Raw genomic sequence first — 18,167 nt, forward strand, 5'->3', positions numbered from 1 at the left:
ACCAATGTCATAAAACAGCATGTGTGTTACTGTTACATGAGAAACTATCTGTTCTGTAAGCCTTTACCTGAAGTACAATAAAACATTAAATAAAAAGAAAGACCAAAAAAAAAAAAAAAAGAAGAAGTTCGAATCTACCAGCTGCTCCTTGGAAACCCTATGGGGCAGTTCTAATCTGTTCTGTAGGGTCACTGTGAGTCGGAATTGACTTGATGGCAACAGGTTTTTTTTTAACGTATATTTCAGAAGAGCCCTGGTGGTGCAGTGGTTAAATCGTTCAGCTTCTCTGTGAAAGGTCAGCGGTTTGAACCCACCAGCCACTCCATAGGAGAAAAAAGTGGCAGTCAGTTTTCATAAAGATTTACAGCCTTAGAAACTCTATGGGGCAGTTCTACTCTGTCCTATAGGGTTGCTATGAGTCGGAATTGACTCAAAGGCAATGGGTTTGTATTTTTATGTGCATTCCAAGGAGCCCTGGTGGTTCAGGGTCTAAGCACTCAGCTGCTAACTGAAAGGGCAGATCTACTCTGTCCTTTAGGGTCACTATGAGTCAGAATTGACTCGAGGGCAATGTTTTTTTTTTTTTTTGTTTGTTTTATGTTCCTATGTTTTCTACAGCTTCAAACAAACCCTGCCAGATAATGTAGTCAGTCCTATGTTTAACTTCAAACGTGTCTCTTAAAAAAAAAAAAAAAAAAAAAAAACACACACAAAAAAAGCATGCCTATCCTAAGCAAAAATTACACGGATGTACTTACTCTTACGGCATTGTTTCTCAAACTTTAATGCACTTACAAATCACCAGTGAATCCTGCTAAAATGCAGATTCTAATTCAGTAGGTCCTGGATGGGGTCTTAGAGTGCATTTCTAACAAGCTCACAGGTGATGCTGACGCTGCTGGTCCACAACCACGCTCTGAGTAGCTTTCAGACTATGATGTCAAAATCCCGCTTTGACAGGAATTCTATTCTCTCGACCTCATTCCCACTGCCTCCCCTCCAAATTCCTACATTCTTCTCTCTGTCTCACAGGTGTGAGAAAAGTTTAGGTCCAAGCATGGTGAATACAAAATAAAATAAAATATCCTAAATTACAACCTCTAGTGGAGTGTCTTAGTCATCTAGTGCTGCTATAACAGAAATACCACAAGTAGATGGCTTTAACAAAGAGAAGTATATTCTCTCACAGTCCAGTAGGCTACAAGTCCAAATTCAGGGCATCACCTCCAGGAGAAGGCTTTCTCTCTGTTGGCTCTGGAGGAAGGTCCATGTCATCAATCTTCCCTTGCTCTGGGAGCATCTCAGCACAGGAACCTCAAGTCCAAAGGATGTGCTCTGCTCACAGCACTGCTTTCTTGGTGGTATGAGTTTTCCATGTGTCTCTGCTTGCTTCTCTCTTTTATATCTCAGAAGAGATTGGCTTAAGACACTATCCAATCTTGTATACCTCATCAGTACAATTGCCGCTAATCCATCTTGTTAGATCACAGTGATTGAATTTACAATACACAAGGAAATCACATCAGATTACAAAATGGTACACAATTATACAATACTGGGAATCATGACCCACCTAATTTGACAGATATTTCTGGGGGACACAATTCAATCCATGGCATGGAGCAATAAGATTTTTTAAGTTGCCTCAAGGGTAGGGACATAGTTTCTGATATGCATGAAGTTTGTGTAATTCATGCATATCAAAAATTATGTCCCTACCCTTAAACTTAAAAAATGAGAATTAAACAATTTTCATGCAAATCACTGAACAAACACACAGTGGCCTGTCTATTTCTTTCCATAAGTGAATCTCTGTGTCTGGGTAACTTAAAGGAAGTTTGTTTAATGCACAGCACACCACCACGTTGTTCAGGTGTCTCTGAGGAGTGAGATAATCTGAGTAAGCCAAATTTTCCAAATAACTGGTTTACGCTTTTAAGTTTCCAAACATATGTTTTCTAAGTATTTTTAATTGAAATTGCTTTAGAATTAAGATAATAAAGCCATGTTAGTAATAAGAAACAAAATTTAACCTATCTGCAATTATTCAGGGTCAACAATTATTCCATGCCACCATGTAACAGTACTGCGGAAGCCATTGAGACCCATGTGGGACTAGGTGCTCCTATACGGGAAGGTTCAGATTTGTCCCTCTAGGGTTTCTCGGGCAGTCTGGAGCAACTTTTGCCTCTTCCCTCTGTCATCAGCTGCCACTTCACACGGCTCTCTGATTGCCCTTCCCTTCCAATTTCTTATCTGCCGCTTTATTTATAATACAGTACTCTGGGAAACCTTCTAGGATTGGCTCCCTTTTCACTTCTTGTACGTTTTAAATGCAGGAGATCTCTCTGGGGGCTTTGAGTCACCGGTTACCTGAATAAATGTAACAGTTCCAGCTTACAGAAGTCACACAAGTTGATCCCTCTTTAAGCATCACTTGATATGACTATTGGATACTCACTGATGCCAGTGTCCTTACAGTACTGGACCAAGTACTGTCCCATGACTTTCAGTAGACGATTGTATTCCTGGACATTGAGAAACTCCTGTTTATTATGGGATGGCTCCATGATCTCCAAGGGTATATTAACAATTCCAACCACACCTGCACCAAGTCTGCGAGAATAAATGCATATACAGGTTTTGTAAAATTTAGCTAAGGAAAAATAAAAAGCAAACATATTCTGGTCATTTAAAATCAAATTCTTCAAAAATAAATTCATTTATTTGTTCTGGACCAAAGTTTAACAAGATACATGGTAACTATATTTTGCTACATAAATCTACGGCCATCCTAGGTGCATTTGGTCCCATAATGTACAACTACTTTACAAATCATTGCTGAATTGATGTGACTCCTTCTCCACACCCACCACCTTAGGTGGGGAGGAGGCCTGTCAGCATTAAACACCAGTAACAATGCCTTGCTCAGTAAACAAATATCTTTTTAATGACACTGGTCAGAGTCACTTTCTTCATCCTCATTTCCTCTGTCAGCTTGGATTTCTCATCACTGCAGAGGCCCACAGGGTGCTTATGAATTCTACTGAGGGGGCACAAAGGCTGGACTGACCCAGAGGGTAGCAGGTACCCACGGGTTAGTCTACTGGGTAAACTCAATTATTTTTTGTTTGTTTTTTTTTTTTTCAGGGGCTCTTGATGTACACTTGGTGACAGTCTGTTTTGGAAAAGCAGAGTATTCAGGAGTCTAGCCCTTCAGGGGCTCCTCCTTGTCCTTGGCATGGCACACAAATCAAGCCTTCCTAACTTGTGGTCTCTGCTTGCCTTTCCTGTTGTGTTTTCACCACTTGCCCCTCCATCTTCCCCTCACTTCATTTCACTTGTCATTCTTCTAGTCTAACTTTGTCATCACCTCTCTCAGGAAGCCTGACCTGACTTCCCCCAGTTTGGTTTTGCTGCCCTTACTAAATGCTCCTTTTGCACCTTATGCTCTCCACTACACAGTACTCATTCATTCACTCAAACTAAGCCCCTGGCCCTGTTCCAGGAACTGGGGATAGAGTGATGAGCAAGAAAGACAGGGTCCCTGGTACTAGAGGATGACAAGCATGAAGCCAGTAAGGAGATAAATGAACATGATCACTTCAGATGGTGAAAAGTGGTGTGAGAAAAATGAAATAGGGGCTGTAATATGTGAAAGAATGGCAGGTGAAGGGGGGTGTTGGCAGGGACCAATTTTAATTAGACAGTCAAAGAAGACCTTCCTCTGGAGGGGGTTTTAGAGCTGACACCTGAATAACAAGCTAGGCCCAGTGGTGAGCAGATCTAAGACCAGAGGGAATGACAAGTGCCAAGGTGGAGGCAGGAATGAGCTTAGCGTGTCTGAGGAAGGGGGGATGGGGACTGGCGGGGGGCCAGGGGTAGGGGGAACATGTCACAGAGCGGGGCAGGGGCCAGATCACCCTAGTTCTATCCTAAATACAACAGGGTTCAAGCAGAGGTATTCTAAATGATGTTTTAAAATATCATTCTTGGTGCTATCACACAATACAAAAAAATGTGTTAGCCACCTGTCCCTTCCTTTGGGCTGTAAGTTCCCTAGCAAAGGGTACTAGGTCTTTACTACTTTGTTTGCAGGGCTTAGCACAGTGCCTGGCACAAGATACTTCAAAATAAGTGCTTGCTGAATGAATAAATCGATGAACTGCTAATTTCTTGAGAGTGAGGTATCAAAATGAAAAATGTTCCCCTGAGCCATTCTACTGGTCATGATTATCTTGTCTGCCTCGTTGTGCTTTGCTATAGTCTCTCTTCAGGACTTTACATAATTCATGTGAGCAGCTTGCAGAGCTTCAGACCACTGAGAAAGCACCAGAATGTATTATTTAGAATCCAAATACGCTGCAGAATGTTATTAATATACACTCCTGCAGTAACTGGCAAGAGCTCGTGGAAGCAGGCTTGCACATGTTACTAACAGGGCTGCTCTATAAGACTACAGATCTTCTCCTTCTTTCTTTTCCCAAATTTCTTTGATATGCTTGTATTATTTTTAGATTGGCAAAATATTAAAAAGTTAACCCAAATAGATGGCACAGGGAATGGTAAAACATCAAGTTTCTCAGGAAATGAACTGAAGAAATTTCCAAAAGTCTGCTTTTTCCTTAGAGCATGCATGCAGCTCCACGGATATCATAAATTAGACTTAACGCCTGTACACTGACAGGAAAGGGGAGCAGAGACTCCGACACCTGCTTCCATGATGATTAACCACTCATCTAGTTCCACACACAGAGTCTTACTGCAACCTCCCTCTTCCTGCCTGTATATCTGAAAACAAACACATACTTACAAAGACTTGAGCTTCAGCTGAGGGCCCACTTTCTCATGCATTTTGATCAAGCGGTTATTACTGTAAATGAACATGCCAGCTTGGCTTCGATTTTCCACGCTCACTCCAAAGAACAAGGAGAACGTTTTTGTCTTTTTTAATTCTCTAAAGTTACATTTAGAAAAGTTGAGAAAAAAAATAGTTTTTATTAAATAACAGTATAAAGTTACAAAATGGCTAATAAACTCATAAGGCAAACTTCAAAGGAGTGATCTATAAAATATCTACACATTTTGCAAAAACTGGTAGGCACACTCAGTATCTCCGTATAGCCAAGTGTTCTGCATAATTATGATGGACAATAACTATACCAGCCAAATGCAAGTATTCACTGACTCAAAAATAAGTTTTCCAATTTAAATTTACAAGAACTTGAAAATGTCAAGATAGCTCTGAAATTGTTAAGTGATCCAGTCTGCACATTGTAACTTTTTTGAGAAATGATGAATAGACTATTTTAAAATTTAAGTATTTCTAAGACTGGATGTGATTTCTAACTTTTCCTATGTTCTCGAGACTCCAAATACCCTGCAAAGTTCAGAATCTACCAAAAGATATTTTTTAAGTTTTCTCTCTAACCTTTTCCAAAATCAAAGGTAAATAAAAGTTAATAAAGCAAGTTTATAAGGGCAACAGATATAAGCTTCTGTCTTTTCTGACGCTGTCCTGCTATGCTAGGTTTTGTGTGACTTTTCTATTAAAAGTGCAAAAATAGAAGTTGCAAAATAGCAGAGTATGATAGACCAAAGTCACAGGAGGCTGCTTGGAGCTGTGAAAAGTGCCAGGATATAAGAACCAAAAAGCCAGACCCTGCTTCAAATACAAGGTCATCTTCATAATAGCTAGGTGACTATGGATTAGTCACTTAATCTTTCTCAATCTTAACTGAAAAGTGGAAATAATACCTACTCATCTACTTGGGAAAGATTCCCTGGATGGCACAAATGGTTAAGCACTAGACTACTAACTGAAAGGTTGGCAGTTCAAACCCACCCAGAGTCACCTTGGAAGACGGGCCTGATGATCTGCTTTCAAAAGGTTACAGCCTTTAAAACCCTATGGAGCAGTCCTACTCTGTACATTTGGGGTCACTATGAGTCACAATCAACTCAAAAGCAACTAACAACAACAACCTACTTGGGATGCTGTGAGGACTAAAAGAGATAATGCTCAATATAAACCTAGAACAGACTGGGTACTTAACAAATGTTATTTTCCTTCCTCAACCAAAAATGGCACCATATACAATTCTTCCCCTCCGCCCACCCTAGAGCCACCCCTGCCCCAATATGGCTTTTTCTTTTGAGGTTCATGACCATGTACTACTATAACTGACATAATACACTCATTGGACTGATTAAATACATCTGTCATTAAAGGACATTGATAAATTTCTATCAGTCTTTTTATGTGGATACAATATACAGAGTATATCAGACTTTCTCAGTAAGTTACTGACATGAGTTAAAATATTAGATGTTTATTAAATCCAGTGTACATCTAGGGTTAAATATATATATGGATCAAACTTTTCCTCAATAACTCAATAACTCTACTCAATAACTGGATCCTCGCCCTTCAATAGCATGTTGAATGTGTAAGGGACTCCAGATCAGGATGTCAGAGGATACGATATAATCATTCTGCAATATTAAATGTCATACTGTCTTCAAATAACAAAAAAAAGAAAGTATTTTACTTTAAAAAAAGTTTATGCCAACTGACATTATTATTAATAAAATATAGGTTGGTCAGTTGTCATAGATACTATTATGATTGCAAACAAGTTTTCAACAAGTTTGTTCTTTCTGAAGACTTTAGAGCAGTCTGTTTTTTCAGTTAAAATTTGTATGATATTTATTTAATATTTATTTCAATCAATACACAAACAACATTTAAGTTTTGAGGAAAGTTATGGTTGTATGGAATTGCACAGTTCACAAAAATAATATTGAAATCTAATTATATGGTCCTAAACACTAGTTTCTCAAAATTATCACATAGTTTTCAAAGTCTAACCTTATTGGAACAGCAGTGATTATCTTCAGTTTAACCTGTTTAACACCTGAGTTGGAGAGCAAATCAATTTACAGATGTAAATATTTTATTTTATTTCACAGGCTTACTACTTTTATTTTGTTAACTATATGTAAGTGATACTCTTACTTGAAATATAATTTTCTATCTTAAATGTTAAGTTACTAAAGAGGAAAGAAACCGCAACTGGCTCTCCAGAGTTTAATGGCAAAGGACGTGAATGGAGAGTGACGCAGTCAGCTGATGCCCTGGGCGTCTCACTTCCTGAGACATCTTCGTCCAGACAAACAACCAGATGCTGAACTAATTTTTCATTTTATATTCAGAAGTTTTAACATAACATAGTATGTGTACATGCAAATATATACTTTATATTTTACCTTGATTATGCTGGTTAAAGAATTTTGACATTAAGTTTACTATCATAAGATGTTACAAGTTAAGAATGAGAAACTGTCAAAATAACCACTAAATCTGCCTACTCAGAAATCAGAATTTGTTTTAACCTAAAACAGAGGATCCTTGCAAAGAGAAATCTATGACTTACCTCTGTTTCTCTTTAAGAGTCTCACGCTTTGCTTCTACATCTTCCAAAGCTTCTTGTAATGTATTCCGAAGTACACTTGGCTAGGAGAGAACACAGTGCCATTAAATTAACGAAGGCCAAGCTGACATTTATTACCTTATGTCCAAATGTTGTGAGGATGACAGGTCACAAAGACCAACAAGATTCTACTACCAATGTACTCAAAAAATATTTAAGTTCCAATATCTAAGAGGATAAATCAAATCCTAGCTCCCTATTCTCTTTCTGCACACAGTCAGAGGCACTCTCTCTATAATTTTGGAAAGAACCTCTATCCCTGTAATGGCACAGTAGCTTTGCCACAAACTAAGTGAAAGCTTAGGGAAGTCATTCAATGTCCCTAGGCTCTGGCTTTTGTCTCTGAGAACAGGAAGTGCTAAATTATGTGATAATTAAGACTTCTTTCAGAAAAAAAAAATGTAATTAAAAACTTGGTAGTAGCTAAAAGAAAATTTCTCTTCTCATATAAAGATCTCAATATCTCTAATGCTCTCCAAACTTTCCCTTTCTAGGATACCCCAATCCTAGCTTTTCTCCCCTTCAGTTAATACCACTTAACACCAATGCCCGTCTTTCTTAGCTGATCTTATAATTCAATACATTAGCTCATTCACTACCCTATCTCTAGTATGTTCCCTCTAACCAGGCAGAGAGGACATAATTCATTACTATTATTCTCACAAATAAGAAAAGGCGTTTGATGTGCTCCATCCAACTTGTGTGAAAGGGAGACATCTTTTTTTTTTTTTTTTGATTGAAGACTATTTTCACTGACTTTCAAGTAAAAGAAAATGACAAATGGTTGGTAAGTTTCACACTTCAAATTCAATCACTCAACTGCCTGGAGGAATTTAAGTGGTCAAAAGTCAAGGTCATTTGGCTATGCTCTCTTCTCTGTGTGAAAGAACCAGTGTTTAACCCAGAGCTACAACACAGACTGGTCAAAGCCTTCCCCAGCCGGCCTGTCAGAGAACTTACAGCACAGAGCAAGGAGGCAGGGAGAGATATCAGGTGGAAGCAAAAAGCAAGGTCCTGACCCATTAAAGAGTCTGTTTCTCATGTCCCTCAAATAAATAAAAGTAAAGGGAATTAATTTCTTAGAAACAACAACAAAAAAAACCTTAAACCTTAAAAAAATAACAATAAGATCGTTTTTTTTTACCTTTAACTTAAGAAAATAAAGGAAAAGGAAAAAGTGAGAGAGTTCTGGGAAAGCCAGGGATAAATTTAGCTTTAGGCATGAGCTCGTGCGATTCTTTGATCTCATCACCTACTCACTACCATTAGATATGAGAGCTCTTTACTAGACACAGCCCTTGTTCTTGAACGTTTAAGGGAAAACTATGGAAAAGTTTCATATATTTGGTCTGCAGAAGAGGATGAAAGAAAGGTGAAGTGAAGAGTTTTTTCTCTATATTCATATTTATCCCTTTGTATACAAACAAATAAATACGTTGCTTAATGATTCACCACAGTAGAAAGTTGTGTACCATATTTTTGGTAAAAATTAGTAAACTTACAAGACATGTCCTATGGTAAATTTTTTTCTCTTTTAGTAGCAATGCATTATGATTAATAAAGAGAGTTCTTTATAACCTGTCTTAGTCATGGACATCTTGCAAGGATTACAGAGAATGTTTATGAACTGTGTGGAGTAACTCATAAGAAAAGAGCTTTGTAAGCTGGAAGCATTGTTATAAATATTCAGAATTATAGTATATAATTCCTAGCACTGGAAAGAAGGATTGCTTATTAGTCCTCTCCTTGCTTTCCCATTTATTTGGGTCTATGGCGAGCAATAATTTGAATACATATTTTCAAGGAGACTTGATAGTCTAGTTTTTCTACTGGCATTTTAGTATTTTCTCCTTTTCTCATATTACTTCTTTTTTCACTTCAAGCAAATTAGCGGTGTTGCTCTTCTTCACTGTTTCAATCTCACACCATGTTTTGTTCATCTTTGCTCTCAGGCTTAGCCTCCTCCCCATCTGTTGAGTGTTCCCCCTTTTTCTGCACTTATCTATTCTGTTTACCTGTGCTAAAATCAACTTAACCTGAGCTCATCTGTGGTTGAAGTTTAGAAAGTAAATTATAAGGCACAGCTATGCACAGGAAAAAGCAAATGACAATGTTTGCCATTTAGAAATCCCACTCTTTATACATCGTACCTTGGCAGGAGATGACACACTTCTGTCCAGTTTGTTGACTTTAATTTGTGCTTCTTTCAGTGTGAGTTCAGCTGGAATTAGAAGCAAGAGAGTTATAACAGTGAAATTCTTTCAAGAAATGTTAAGTGAGCATGTTCTATGAATATAGCCGTGACCAGTGCAAATGGCATACAAATCATAATATCAGAAAATCTTAAGTTCCTTTCACAGCATTCCAAGTCTAGGTACCTGTGTTGGGCTCTTCTTAGGCATGATAACATACAGGTTTAAATATATATACAAATCCAAAACTCATGAGTGAACTTTCAGCTGAATGAAAACTAAAATCAGTGAAATGTAGATGTACTCCTCATTCCTGGGTCACTGGTAAGGATGGCTTTGTCCCTGCCATTGGAGGAGTGAATGTGTAGAACATTCCCTCCTAAAGTGGAAGCAACTCTGGTCTCCGAAATGACATAACTCATCATCATGATGGCCCGGGTTTCTAATAAATACTAATCTAATTCTGAGTGTGTTCTGGATCATAATAACAGATAACATCATAATTATGCAAAGGATGTGTTATGAAGTTCTTTAGAGGCAGGAACTATTTCTGATTAATTGAAGTAGTTTCTAGAATGGTTAGACCGGTGCGTGGCTCAGTAAAAGGGCTCAATTAATGTTTGCTGAATGGACAAACAATAAAAGGTGATGTAGGCTATTGGCAGCTGCATACCAATCTTTACGGCTTCTTTAGCATTTTTAACTTCATTTTTAAATGTTCCTTTAAAAGAAGATGTAGCACAGAGATACTTTCTGAAAAGAAAAAAAAGAATATAATCAAATTAGATTATCATTTTTAAAGCATATGAGAATATTATTTAATAAGATTGTATGCTGCAGAAATAAGCAATTATTAAGTAAGATTAATCAGGTAAATTATATCCAGCTTGGTCTACTATGCCGGGAACGATAAATTGAAAAGGATGGTGTTTACTGTCAAAAAGAACATTTCAAGATCTATCCTGAAGTACAACACTGTCGGTAGTAGGATAATATCCATACACCTACAAGGAAGACCAGTTAATATGACTATTATTCAATTTACACCAACTGCTAATGCCAAAGATGAAGAAACTGAAGATTTTTACCAACGCTTGCAGTCTGAAATTGATTAAACATGAAATCAAGATACATTGATAATGACTGGTGATTGGAAGGCAAAAGTTGGAAACAAAGACTAAGGATCCGTGATCGGAAAATACAGCCTTGGTGATAGAAATAATGTCAGGTATCGCATGAAAGAATTTTGCAAGCCCAAAAACTTATTCATTGCAGATACCTTTTTTGAACAACATAAATGGCAAATATACACATGGACCTCACCAGATGGAATACACAGGAATGAAAATTACTAAATCTGTGGAAAGAGACTATGGAGAACCTCAACACCATCACTCAGAAAATGGCCAGGAGCTGACTTAGGAACAGACCTTCAATTGCTCATCTGCAAGTTCAAGTTGAAGCTGAAGAAAATTAAAACAAGTCCATGAAAGCCAAAGTACCATCTTAAGTACACCCTACCTTAATTCAGAGACCATCTCAAGAGTAGATTTGACCATTGAACACTAATGACCAAAGACCAGATAAGTCGTTGGATGACATCGAGGACACCATACAAGAAGAAAGCAAAAGTTCATTAAAAACACAGGAAAGAAAGAAAAGACCAAAATGCATGTCAGAAGAGACTCTGAAACTTGCTTTTGAAGCTAGAGTAGCTAAAGTAAATGGAAGAAATGAAGTAAAAAAGCTGAACACTAGATTTCAAAGGGCAGCTCAAGAAGACAAAGTAAAGTATTAAAATGAAACGTGCAAAGACCTGGAGTTAGACAACCAAAAGGGAAGAACATGCTTGGGATTTCTCAAGCTGAAAAAACTGAAGAAAAAATTCAAGCCTCAAGTTGCAATATTGAAGGATTCTAGGAGCAAAATATTGAATGACACAGAAAGCATGAAAAGAAGATAGAACGAATACACAGAGTCACTGTACCAAAAGGAATTGGTTGACATTCAATCATTTCAGGAGTAACACGTGATCAAGAACTGAAGGCATTGAAGGAAGACGTCCAAGCTGCACTGAAGTCATTGGCAGCAAAAAAAAAAGGTTCCAGGAAGTGACACAATACCAAATGAGATGTTTCAGCAAATGGATGCAATTCTGGAAGCACTCACTGGCCTGTGCCAAGAAATGTGGAAGACAGTTACCTGGCCAGCCAACTGGAAGATATACATATTTGTGCCCATTCCAAAGAAGGGTGATCCAACAGAATGTGGAAATTATCGAACAATATCTTTAATATCACATGCAAGAAAATTTTATGATAAAAGATAATTCAAAAATGGTTGCAGCAGTACGTCAATAGCTGGATTCAGAAAAGGATGTGGAACAAGGGATACCATTGCTGATGTCAGATGGATCTTGGCTAAAAGCAGAGAACACCAGAAAGATGTTAACCTGTGTTTTATGGACTATGCAAAGGCATCCAATCGTGTGGATCATAACAAATTATAGGTAACATTGTAAATAGGAATTCCAGAACACTTAATGGTGCTAATTTGGAATCTGTATATAGACTAAGAGGCAGCCATTCGAACAGAACAAGGAAATACTTCATGGTTTAAAAACAGGAAAGGTGTGTGTCAGGTTGCATCCTTTCACCATACTTATTCAATCTGTATGCTGAGCAAATATTCCAAGAAGCTCAACTGTATGAAGAAGAATGCAGCATCAGGATTAGAGGAAAACTTACTAACAACCTGTGAAACGTAGATCACACAACTTTGCTTGCTAAAAGCGATCAGGACTTGAAGCACTTACTGATGAAGATCAAAGACCACAGCCTTCAGTATGGTTACTCCTCAACATAAAGAAAACAAAAATCATATAGAAAACAAACAAAAAAAGCAGCTTGAGAAAAACTAAAAGTCACATACACAGCAGAAACAATAAGACTAGGATAAGCTCTGATTACTTAGCAGAAACCATGCAGGCAAAAAGGCAATGGGATGACATATATAAAACCTTGAAAGAAAAAGATTGTCAACCAAGAATAATATATCCTGTAAAATTCTCTCTCAAATATGATGATAAATTAGGACATTTCCAGATAAACAGAAATTAAGGGAATTTGTAAAAACCAAACCAAACTTACAAGAATTATCAAAGGGAGTTCTTTGGTTAGAGAGCCAACAACATCAAACAACAACCTTAATCTAGGACACAGGTTAGTACCAGCCAAATACTGACTTACATAACAAACTCTCAAGGATGAAACAAAACTAAAAGATTCAAGACAGGAAACTAGAGATGTCACTCTATAAATGATGATGTCAGAACAATAAAAGGGGGACTACAAAGTATAGATACAGAACTTTCAAATGGAGAGGATGTCAAGGCAATATCAATAAAACACTGGTTCAAACTTAGAAAGATAAGGGTAAATTTCAAGGTAACTGTCATGGATTGAATTGTGTCCCCCCAAAATATGTGTCAAATTGTCTAGGCATTACTCCCAGTACTGTGTGATTGTCCACCATTTTGTCATCTGATGTGATTATCCTACATGTTGTAAATTCTATCATTATGATGTTAATGAAGTAGGATTACAGTCAGTTACAGTAACAAGACAGGACTCAATCTACAAGATTAGATGGTGTTTTAAGCTAATCTCTTTTGAGATATAAAAGAGAGACGTGAGCAGAGAGACATGGGGACATCATACCACCAAAAAAAAAAAAAAAACAGAGCCAGGAGAATAGCATGTCCTTTGGACCCGGAGTCCCTGCACTGAGAAACTCCGACCGGGGAAGTTTGATAGCAGGGACCTTTCCCCAGAACCAACAGAGAGAGAAAGCATTCCCCTGAGGCTGGCACCCTGAATTCAGACTTCTAGCTTCCTAGACCATGAGAGAATAAATTTCTCTTTGTTAAAGTCATCAACTTGTGGTATTTCTGTTATAGCAGCACTAGATAACCAAGGCAGAATTTGGTACCAGGAGTAGGGTGCTGCTCTAATAGATACCTAAAATGTGGAAACAGATTTGAAACTGTGAATGGATAGAGGACTAAGAAGGAAGTGAGGAGAACTGTTTACACTGGAGATGGCACAGATGGTGGGAAGCAGCAGCAGAGAAATGGCTGTAGCAGAACCAGGAGACCAGCGTGAGACAGCACTGGAGCCAACCCATGGAGCAAGAGAGCTGAGTGCCTTTGGCAAGAGGCTTCCTGGCAGAGTGGGTGCCTCCGAGCACCTACAGGTGGAGCTAGGCTTGCCAACCCATGGAGCGAGAGAGCTGAGTGCCTTCTGGGCCAAAGTTTACTGGTAGAATGGGGTGCATCCAGGCACTTATTGGTGGAACTAAAGAGCTTTGGAATACTTGTCCCAGCAGGGTAGAAATGGGCATGGAGGCCCGAGGGGCCGAGAGGCCAAAGAACCAGGAAGCAGAAGCTGAAGAGACAAGGAACACAGGAAGCAGAGCTGCCTCAGTCTCAAAGGGTGGAGTCGCCACTCAGATCTGACTAGAAGAATGGGGCTGCCAAATCCAAGGGAGCAGAACTGCCATTCCAGTGGGCCTAGAAGATGGAGCTGAAGCCCAGAGTGTGTGGCCAACACCCAGAGTCTGGCGGGCAGGGCCATGTGTAAATGGTCTCAAAGAACACAGGATTATTTTCAAGCCTTGAGGGCTAACGCAATGTGTTCTGCTGACTTGCTTGGTGCCTGTTAGCCCTTCTTTGCCTCCAATATCTCCCATTTGTAACAGAAATGTCTAGCTTGTGCCTGTTCCACCACTGTACTTTGGAAATAGATAACTTGTATTCTAGATTTCACAGATGAAGAGGAATCTTTGGATTTTGGACAAGGAGTTGAATTAAGACCTTTGCTATATGACAGGGTGAACATGTTTTACATGTGACAAGGACACAAATTTTTGAAGGCCAAAGGGTGGAATGTCATGAATTGTGTCCCCAAATATATGTGTTAAATTGGCTAGGCCATGATTCCCAGTATTGTGTGATTATTCACCATTCTGTCACCTTATATGATTATCCTATGTGTTGTAAATCCTACCTCTATGATGTTAATGAGGTATGATTAGAGGTAGCAATGTTAACAAGGTAGGACTCAATCCACAAGATTAGATTGTGTCTTAAGCCAATCTCTCTTTTTTTTAATATATATTTTTTATTGTTGTAGTTTAAGTGAAAGTTTATAATTCAAGTTAGTCTCTCATACAAAAACTGATACATACATTGTTATGTGACCCTAATTGCGCTCCCTATACAGTGACACCACACTGCTCCTTTCCACCCATGATTTCTTGTGTCCATTCAACCAGCTCCTAACCCGCTCTGCCTTCTCATCTCACCTCCGGACAGAAGCTGCCCATTTAGTCTCATGTATCTACTTGAGCTAAGAAGCACGCTCTTCACGAGTATCATTTTAAAGTCCCACAGTCCAGTCCAATCTTTGTCTGAAGAGTTGGCCTTGGGAATTGTTTTAGTTCTGGGTTGACAGACAGTCCAGGGGCCATGCTTTCTGGGGTTCCTCCAGTCTCAGTCAGACCATTAAGTCTGGTCATTTTACTAGAATTAGAGTTCTGCATCCCACCGTTCCCCCACTCCCTCAGGGACACATCTGTTGTATTCCCTGTCAGGGTGGACATTGGTGGTACCTGGGCACCATCCAGTTCTTCTGGTCTCAGGCTGATGAAGAGTCTGGTTTACGTGGCCCTTTCTGTCTCTTCGGCTAATACTTTCCTTGTGTCTTTGGTGTTCTTCATTCTCCTTTACCCCAGGTGGGTGGGACCAACTGATGCACCTTAGATGGCCACTTGCAAGCTTTTAAGACCCCAGACGCCACTCACCAAAGTAGGAAGCAGAACATCTTCTTAATAAGCTTTGTTATGCTAATTGACCTAGATGTCCCCTGAAAGCCTGGTCCCCAGGCCCCCGCCCCTGCTACTCTGTCCCTCAAAGTGATTGACTATATTCAGGAAACTTCTTAGCTTTGGTTTAATCCAGTTGTGCTGACTTCCCCTGTAGTGTGTGCTATACCTCTTTTCACCTAAGATAATTCTTATCTACTATCTAGTTACTGAATAACCCTCACCCTCCCTCTCCACCCCCATAACCATCAAAGAATGTTTTCTTCTGTGTTTAAACCTGTTTTTGAGTTCTTACAACAGTGGTCTTACACAATATTTGTCCTTCTGTGACTGACTAAATTCACTCAGCATAATGCCTTCCAGATTCTTCCAGCTTATAAAATGTTTCATGGATTCATCCTTGTTCTTTATCATTGTGTAGTATTCCATTGTGTGAATATACCATAACTTGTTTTTCCATTTATCCATTATGGGCACCTAGCTTGTTTCCATCTTTTTGCTATCGTGAACTGTGCTGCAGTGAACATGGGTGTGCATATATCTATTCATGTGATGGCTCTTATTTCTCTAGGATATAATCCAAGAATTGTATTGGATTGTATGGTACTTCTATTTCTAGCTTTTTAAGGAAGCGCAAAATCAATTTCCTAAGTGGTTGTACCATTTTACATTCCCACCAACAGTGTATAAGTGTTCCAGTCTCTCCACAACCTCTCCAGCATTTATTATTCTGTGTTTTTTGGATTAATGCTAGTCTTGTTGGGGTGAGATGGTATCTTGTAGTTTTGATTTGCATTTCTCGAATGGCTAATGATCGTGAGCATTTCTTCATGTGTCTCTTAGCCACCTGAATGTCTTCTTTGGTGAAGCGCCTGTTCATATTCTTTGACCATTTTTTATGTCTTTTTGTTGTTGAGATTTTGCAGTATCTTGTAGATTTTAGAGATTAGATGATGATCGGATTTGTCATTCTCAAATTTTTTTCCCAGTCTGTAGGTTGTTTCTTCACTCTTTTGGTGAAGTCTTCTGATGAGAATTTAAGTGTTTGATTTTTAGGAGCTCCCAGTTATCTAGTCTCTCTTCTGGTGCTTGTGCATTGTTACCTATGGTTCCTATTCTGTTTATGCCATGTATTAGGGCTCCTAGCATTGTCCCTATTTTTTCTTCCATGATCTTTATTGTTTTAGATTTTATATTTAGGTCTCTGATCCATTCTTAGTTAGTTTTTGTGCATGGTGTGAAGTATGGGTCTTGCTTTAGTCTTTTGCAGATGGATATCCAGTTATGCCAGCACTATTTGTTAAAGAGACTGTCTTTTCCCCAGTTAATGGACTCTGGGCCTTTGTCAAATTATCAGCGGCTCATAGGTGGATGAATTTGTGTCTGGATTCTCAATTCTGTTCCATTGGTCTTTGTATCTGTTGTTGTACCAATGCCAGGCTGCTTTGACTACCATGGCAGTATAATAGGTTCTAAAATCAGGTAGTGTGAGGCCTCCCACTCTGTTCTTCTTCTTCAATAATGCTTTACTTATCCGGGGCCTCTTCCCTTTCCATATGAAGTTGGTGATTTGTTTCTCCATCTCATTAAAAAATGTCATTCGAATTTGGATCGAGATTGCATTGTATCTGTAGATCGCTTTGGGTAGAATTGACATTTTCACAATGCTGAGTCTTCCTATCCATAAGCAAGGTGTTTTTCCAGTTATGTAGGTCTCTTTTGATATCTTGCAGTAGTATCTTGTAGTTTTCATTGTATAGGTCTCTTACATCTCTAATTAGATTTATTCCTAAGTATCTTACCTTCTTGGGGGTTACTGTAAATGGTATTGATTTGGTGATTTCCTCTTAAAAGTTCTTTGTTGGTGCAAAGGAATCCAACTGATTTTTGTATGTTTATCTTGTATTTTGATACTCTGCTGAAATCTATTAGTTCCAGTAGTTTTCTTGTGGATTCTTTGGGGTTTTCTGTGTATAAGATCAGATCATCTGCAAATAGAGATACTTTGACTTCTTCCCTACCAATATAAATGCCCTTTATTTTTTTTTCTCTAGCCTAATTGCTCTGGCTAGGACCGTCAGCACAATGTTGAATAAGAGTGGTGATAAATGGCATCCTTGTCTAGTTCCAGTTCTCAAGGGGAATGTTTTCAAACTCTCCCCATTTAGGATGATGTTGGCTGTTGGCTTTGTATAAATGCCCTTAATTATGTTGAGGAATTTCCCTTCTATTCCTATTTTGTTGAGATTTTTTATCATGAATGGGTGTTGGACTTTGTCAAATGCTTTTTCTGCATCCATTGTTAAGATCATGTGGTTCTTGTCTTTTGTTTTATTTATGTGATGGATTATCTTGATTGTTTTTCTAATGCTGAACCATCCCTGCATACCTTGCATAAATCCCACTTGATCATGGTGAATTATTTTTTTGATATGTTGTTGAATTCTATTGGCTAGAATTTTTTTTGAGGATTTTTGTGTCAATGTTCATGAGGGATATTGGTCTGTAATTTTCTTTTTTTTGTGGTGTCTTTACCTGGTTTTGGTATCAGGGTTATGCTGGCTTCATAGAATGAGTTTGGGAGTATTCCATCCTTTTC

At 38.5% G+C, this 18,167-nt stretch overlaps 1 protein-coding gene across 1 annotated transcript in view; it reads right to left on the reverse strand.

Moving 5' to 3' along the window:
• Positions 1-18,167, reverse strand: part of MORC1 (MORC family CW-type zinc finger 1) — a 246,592-nt gene that overhangs the window by 173,566 nt on the left and 54,859 nt on the right. The window contains exons 9-13 of the mRNA XM_004378174.1: positions 10,359-10,438; positions 9,643-9,714; positions 7,437-7,500; positions 4,814-4,957; positions 2,462-2,616 (exon numbers count right to left, since the gene is read on the reverse strand). Of these exons, the coding sequence (XP_004378231.1) occupies positions 2,462-2,616; positions 4,814-4,957; positions 7,437-7,500; positions 9,643-9,714; positions 10,359-10,438 (515 nt within the window). The remainder of the gene's footprint in view (positions 1-2,461; positions 2,617-4,813; positions 4,958-7,436; positions 7,501-9,642; positions 9,715-10,358; positions 10,439-18,167) is intronic.

This window comes from Trichechus manatus, unplaced genomic scaffold (genome assembly GCF_000243295.1).
Source record: "Trichechus manatus latirostris isolate Lorelei unplaced genomic scaffold, TriManLat1.0 scaffold00055, whole genome shotgun sequence".
NCBI lineage: Eukaryota > Metazoa > Chordata > Mammalia > Sirenia > Trichechidae > Trichechus > Trichechus manatus.